The 7,027-nt window shown below is 33.5% G+C and overlaps 1 protein-coding gene across 2 annotated transcripts; it reads left to right on the forward strand.

Moving 5' to 3' along the window:
• Positions 1-520: 520 nt before the first annotated feature.
• LOC112034651 (putative disease resistance RPP13-like protein 1) lies at positions 521-4,638 on the forward strand. Of its 2 annotated transcripts, none has more exons than XM_024067469.2 (3): positions 521-2,666; positions 2,789-2,864; positions 4,407-4,638. In XM_024067469.2, exon 1 carries the CDS (start codon positions 977-979, stop codon positions 2,465-2,467), a length of 1,491 nt encoding a protein of 496 aa, XP_023923237.2. In that variant the 5' UTR covers positions 521-976; the 3' UTR covers positions 2,468-2,666; positions 2,789-2,864; positions 4,407-4,638. The 2 variants fall into 2 exon arrangements, with proteins under 2 accessions (XP_023923237.2, XP_065634004.1); XM_065777932.1 differs by having other exon boundaries at positions 4,412-4,638.
• The last annotated feature ends 2,389 nt before the right edge of the window (positions 4,639-7,027 follow it).

Here is a 7,027-nt window from a genome sequence, read left to right on the forward strand (position 1 = left end):
ATATATGGGAATGCACAACAATAATGTCATATTTAAAGTACATAAATATACGTATGTAAATAAAGTTAAAATGGAGTTTCTCAAAAAAAAAAAATATCAAGTAAAAAAATATTGCTGGTTTATGCTTTGGGACTCTGGAGGTTTATTTTTTTGATAAGGGGACTCTGGAGGTTTTAAGCTGATAGAAGTCTCAAACTCTAAAATGAGCCTCTGATTACAAATGAAATGAAGCATGCCTTATATAGGTAAAAACAGGCCCTATTTGCACTGTGTGAAACAGTGACAGCAGCAATCAAAGGTGAACAGAAGCAGCAATTACGGGTGAATAGTAAAAGTGAAGAGTACTTTTTTTTTTTTTTTTTTTTGAATTTAAGGTGAAGAGTACTTTTTACTTATCCTTTCACAAGGGTAAATCAGCCGAAAGCAGCGGTAAAAACTGTTTGTGAATAGTAACACGTCTGGAGGTAGCGGCAATAATTTGGTACTAGTTTTGTCAGTTTGTGCTGACGTAGCAGTCTTCAGTACCCTCTCATCCGTTCACTGGCACCATCGTTTGGTTGGTGAATTTCATTACCGAGTTTCAGAACACAGATTTGTTGAAAAAAGAAGATGCTGAACGCTTCTTCTATGTGGAGAGGCTCAAGGAGTGTTTACTGATGTTAAGGCCTGGGTTGATAACTGCGCACAGGGAAATTGGCAGTGGCGCACGCAAAAACAAACGTCCATTCCGTGAGTGGTACTGCAAAGTGAAGGATTTGGTATATGAAGTAGAAGATTTATTTGAAGACATTGAACTGGAGATTAAAGCGGAGTCTTCTGAGTCTCCTCTATTATCAAATGAACTCTTTGAAGAGTTACTTGAAGATGATGGCGGCATGGAATATAGGATTGAATAGTACCTTTGGTCTCTCAAAAAACATTCACATTCTCCACTTCTTCCTCCTCTTCCTTCACAACCATTAACATTGTGGTCTTTATGCTTCAAAGGCAGCGGAGGTTAAATGAGTTTCTCTTTCTCAAAGATTATCTACCTGCCCATATGCTATGTACGGTAAAAAGAATGTCCCTCATTATGGAACATCTAGAAAATCTTGTAACAGACACGCTCTCTTTACCCTCACTCTCACTGCCCCCGTTCTCGTCATCCTCCTCCTCGTGTAGTAACAATGAAGACCCAAGATATAATTTACTTCCTTGGCATTTGAGAAGATGCCTGGAATTCTGCTTCATATTCACCCCTGGTTTCACCTTTTACAAGAAAGATTTGGTCTTATTATGGGTAGCTGGGGGACTTGTTCACCCTGTTGTTGGACGTAGCTTGGAGGAGGAAGCAGGCCATTACTTTGATCTAATGGTGTCTTGGAACTACTTTCTGCTCGTATATCCTGATCACCCTGAACCAGGTCTTACATCATTGGACCTAGACCCTCCTCTGTACAAACTAAGATTTGACTGGATAAACATTGATCCCTTTACCATGGACCATGAATTCGTGCGCCACTGTCTCTTTGATGGTCTTGTCTCAGAGAAGGCACGCCATGCTTCTGTGGGTCGCTGTTCCATATCTGAAGGATGGCTACAACCTTCAAGGGGTTTACGCACAATCTTCCTTAGGAGGAGAGGCACCCACTGTTACTCCAACTCTCTATTGAATGATGCTGGGCGTTTGTTCCTAAAGGTAAGATACCTACGTATACTCGATCTGTCACATGCCGGGTTCAAAAGTCTTCCAGATTATGTTTGTGACTTGCTGCATCTTAGGTCTCTAAATCTCTCTTATAATCCAATCAAGACATTGAGTAGATCAATCATCACTCTCTTCCGTCTTCAAACCTTGAATCTCTTTCGTTGTCATGAATTGACCAGCATTCCTGACAACCTGTACTTGTTGTCTAACCTGCGCCATCTTGTTATTAGTCCTGTTAAATTGAATTTGATGTCTACATTTATTGGGAGATTGACCTCTCTTCAAACGCTACTTCAATTCACCGTCCTAAGGAAAGATGGATGTCAAATTGGGGAGCCAAGAAACCTAAATAACCTTCGTGGGGAGCTTAGCATTGAAAATCTCGAGAATGTGGCAACTTTGGATGAGGCTAAGGGGGCAAGCCCTCTCAAGACTGGTATTCACAAAGAATCCTTGGTTTGGTCCAAAAACGAACCTAATGCAAATTTTGACATTGCCCAAGGTCTTCGACCTCATTGCAACCTCAAGGTTTTGAAGATTTTCAACTATAATTCCAAGTTTCCATCTTGGGTGTCAAATCCTTCATTCACACATCTTATATCTATCACCCTGACCAACTGTTTAATTGAAGAGCTCCCACCACTTGGTCCATTACCTCTCTTGAAGTCTCTCCAAATTGTGAATGTTAACGGGTTGAACATATTGGCTCCAAGTTCTACGGATGGGGAATTGTCAAAATTGCTTTCCCATCTTTACTTACACTGGAAATTTGGCATATGAATGATTTGGAAACTTGGGCTCGGTGCAAATCCAATGACTTCCCAGTGGTAAAAAAAATTTATCTGAGTGGCTGCAAAAAGCTGAAGAATCTCCCTAAGATGCGGCCACATGTCAAAATAAAGACTTTCGAGTGCCCGAAATTTTCACATGTTAGTGGTTCAAATTGATCTTTCAGACATACAGTAATATCCCTTATCAGGTACAATATTTCTCTGTTGTTTTCTTTTTCTCAAGTAATATGATTACTTTGTGTAAACTAGTTTCTTTGATCTGGTTTAGAATATATTTTATTAACTTCCTTTTTTTTTTTTTTTTTGGCAGAATTTCACAACGTTATGGCTGTTATAGGTGGACATTGTAAAATTTGAAGTTACATTTACAAATGAAGGGGAACAATGTAAGTTGTTCTTTTGTATGTTGTCTTCGTGCTTTTTATTCTGATTAATAAAATTCCTACTTACCTATTAATAAAAATATTCATTGATTATATTGCGTAAATGAAGACGTGGATATTGCTTTGGGTGATTTGGGTAATATATACTTGACTCATCATGCTCTCTTCTAAGTTCTTGGTGAAGAGTGAGGTTGTGGGTGTAACTTACCAAAAATAAAAATCTTGACTTCTTGTTATGAGTAGTTTGTAACTGCAAATGAACTCTAGACTCAAATGTGATTTCCTTCCTTGATAATAATTGGGTTGAATCCTAGATTATGAGCCCAAAACTGACTTTAACCTACCAATGAAAAAACAAAACTTGATTTGTAACCTGATGGCAGAAGTCCAACTTGTATGCAGTGTCCTATTGTCAATGCTAGCTTCTTTTCTTCTTTTTTCCCCTGAAGTTTCTTAGCTTCTTGTGTCAGCTTTGCGATTTATAGGAAATAAATTATATATGAATGATAAAGGGTGCACCCTATTCCACAAGATAAATATTGATTTTCATATTGAAATATTTGGAAATCTCAGGATGCCTTGCATTTCCGTGGGTGTATACTCTTGCATACTTCTTTGGTTGTGCCCATTTGGCATGATTGGTAATATTTTAAAACTAAAAACCAAATGAGGTCCTAAATACTAAGCTGGTGAGAACTTCCAAAACAAGAAAGATTCTGGTTGCATGGAACTAGCTAATTTTCCAAGATTAGGAGTGATCTTCAAAACATGTTGAGGTTTTCATACTAAGAAATGAATCTCAATGAGTTATTAAAGCTACCTTGTGTTTCCTTTTCTAGCTTGCTTTTTCACATGGATTTCAATTCAGGTGATATATATATATATATATATATCAATCCCTACTAGTTCTGCTTGATGATATGATGCTTTGGTTTTGACCGGTGGGGTCATGAATCTGTGGTTTACTCTCCAGGATAGGTCCAAAGGTCCTACCTTGCTGAGGTTCCACTCTATAAATCAATATATATATATATATATTTTTTTTTTTTGCATTCATGAGTGCTCGCTTTAGACCATGGTTCTTGTCTTCTTGAAGATATATGAGCAAAAGTGGACTGAAATATTTCAATCGTTTGTGACAAGCACCTGTTAAAGCATTACTGCAAAAGACAGATTAATTTAGTTCTAAAAAGAGAAAAAGGACTGAAGGGGAATCAAAGATAAACAGTTAGGTAGACTATGATCATAGATGCAACCTAAAGCTTATATTTAGGAAAAATTTACTGGTGGAACCATTAGATGGGATTTAATCTTTTTAGACTAGCTGCATCCAACTTGATCATGCATGTCATATCATGCATTTAGTTTAATTCAAGTGCATTACTAGCTAAGAAGTTCTTCCTTTATTTTCCTTTTGTCACTGCATTTCTTTTCAATGTCTTTTTCCCCCCAGTTTTACTTCTTTGTCTTATCTTTGGATATAACTATTGAGACTCTATATATTTTTTTATTCTAAAGTAAGTAGTTGTTCTTCCTTCTCTGCAGGACAGTAAGAGATCAAACTGTTAATAAAGAATTTAAAGAGCAGTGGAATGGGTAAAAATGCAGATGGCCTGAATGTTGGCAAGTACTACTAGGGATAGTGGTTAAATTTGCTAGTTGGAGTTGTTAAATAGTAATATTTCTTATTACTTATCAAAAAAAAAAAATAGTAATATTTCTTATTGATTTTCTGCAACTTGGAATGACTCAGTTATTGATGTTCTTTTTTGCTCCATTGATATTCGTTCTTTCTCCTAATTTAGTAGAACTGTAGAAGGTACAATGGTAGGCTTGTTTTCTGCAAAGTGACTAATAAGTTGGAATATTCACTTCACCTAATCAAGTTTGGCAGAGAGTAATACAAGAAGATATTTGAGCTGAGTTGAATTTCACTGCTTAGAGAAGATGAGAGCTGGGAAAGAAATAAATCACTTAAATAAAATCAAAATTTTCACCAACAGTGGAAGAGAGAAACGAGCATTTGTGTGTAGCATTTATCTATACACATTTTGGGGGCAATGTTACTATTTGTGTGTCACTCAATTCAAGAAAGCCATAACAACAATCATTCTTTTTAACTTTTTCATCAATTTTAGTTAATTTAGCATATACCTAACGCCAACCTAAAAATTTCATTCTTGCTGATGATGGATACTCGTGGTTTTATCTTTTACCTAAAAATAATTGCAGATCCAAATAGTGCGTGGAAATAGATAATCATTTTATAATTGTAATATAATGTATAATTTGTTATCTAAAATTTGTTGAAGATAATTTTGCTCTCCTTAAAAATTAAACAATTTCTAAAATTATTTTTTATCTTTCTATTTCTACCAATATATCATTCTATTATTTTAAGTCTGCGTTTGGATGCAGATGAAAAACTAAATTATTTTATTATTTAGCTTATTTTTGCTATTATTCATGGACCTCACTGCAATTTTGATATTATTTATAGGTCCAAATGTACTATTTCAGCTAACTTTTACCTTTATCTACGGTAATTTTCACAAAAAGTTTTTAACTTTAGCAAAATAAGCGATTCCCAACAAACCCTAGGTGTGTTTGATTGATATTATTCTTGATATAAGAAACTTATATTGAATATGTATAATTTATTATCTAAATTTTATTGTACATAATTTGTTTTTCCTAAAAATTAAACAATTTCAGAAGTAATTTCTATCACTCTGTTTTTACAAATACATAATTTTATATGTTTTTTTATTGATATTATTATTATTATTATTTTTGAAATGGTCCGCATTCTTCTAACTATTGTTATTATGCATTATATTTTCATAATTTTTTGATACAACTAAAATTTTTAAGTTTTTAAGGAGGTTATTATGATAACCAAATTGAACAAATAGACCAAAATGAACTGAAATTGACTGAATATACTAAATTGGACAAATGTGGACCAATGGACCAAATAGATCAAACTGGATTGAATTGGACAAAAAATTACTGAAGTGAACGAAGTATATTGAATGGACTGAATTTAACAGAGTTGGACCAAAGTAGACTGGATGAATTGAAGTGGACCAAATAGGACCGATTTGATATATTTCCTTCTTTTTTTTTTGTTTTTTTTTTTTCCCCTTTAGAACTAAATTTTTTATTCAAATTCAATTATCACGTCCAAAATAACTAACTATTAACTCAAACAAAAGCCATAAAAGGGAGAGAGACTACTTGTGATGAGGAACTCAAAAATACAACACCAATACATATTTACCCAAAATAGAGTTTTAAAAAACACAATAATTCATCAAACTAAAGTGGAGTTGCACGGAAGAATATAAAATCAAGAGAGAGAGAGAATAATCATTTTTTCAAGAGAGAATGAGAAGAAAAAAAGGTAAAAATAAAAGATATAGTAATAAATACCAAATTATCCAAGTCATGCTAGGTGATAGAATAACATTATATTTCTTAAATACTATCTTTATAATTCAATAAGATAACATCTATGAAATCAAAGAAAAAGAAAAAATATATATAACAACTTAAAAATACAAAACTAAATCAAATTAACCTAAAGTAGAGTAATAAAAAAACACAAAAATTCATCAACCTAAAATAGAGATGTAGAAAAATAATAAAATCCCCCAAAAAAATGAGAGAGAGGAAGAGAGAAATAACTTTTTTTTTTTGGTGTGGGAAAACTGTGCATAGAATGACAGAGTGAATTGCAAATTTATAGTAAAAGGATTGGAATGAGAAGAGCCAAAAATAAAAGTAAGATTAAGGGATAGAGGAAGAGTGATATTAAAGTAGATAGTAGTGGAGATATGATAAGGTAAAAGGGATGGAAAGTTTGGAGAATGTGTAAAAATAAGTTGGGAAATTAATGATGAGAAGTTGATGAGTTGAGAAAGAGAAAAGATGATTAATTATAGAGAATGTGTGAAGTGGAAACCTAAAAACAATTTTTGTAACATGGCTATGATGTGGTTTAACTAGACTGTAGTAATAATAAATGTTATGCTTCAACACACACACACACACACACACACACATATATATATATATAAATTATCTTTCTTCAACATAACATTCATTCTCTACATTGTTTTTAGTTAATTTAAGCAAATAATAATGTCAAACTAAATATAATT

This window comes from Quercus suber, unplaced genomic scaffold, assembly GCF_002906115.3.
Source record: "Quercus suber isolate HL8 unplaced genomic scaffold, Cork oak 2.0 scaffold_169, whole genome shotgun sequence".
NCBI classification, from domain to species: Eukaryota; Viridiplantae; Streptophyta; class Magnoliopsida; order Fagales; family Fagaceae; genus Quercus; species Quercus suber.

Excerpts from the sequence above, each read along its gene's own strand:
- LOC112034651 (XM_024067469.2), top strand. The coding sequence starts at position 977 with ATGCTTCAAAGGCAGCGGAGGTTAAATGAGTTTCTCTTTCTCAAAGAT.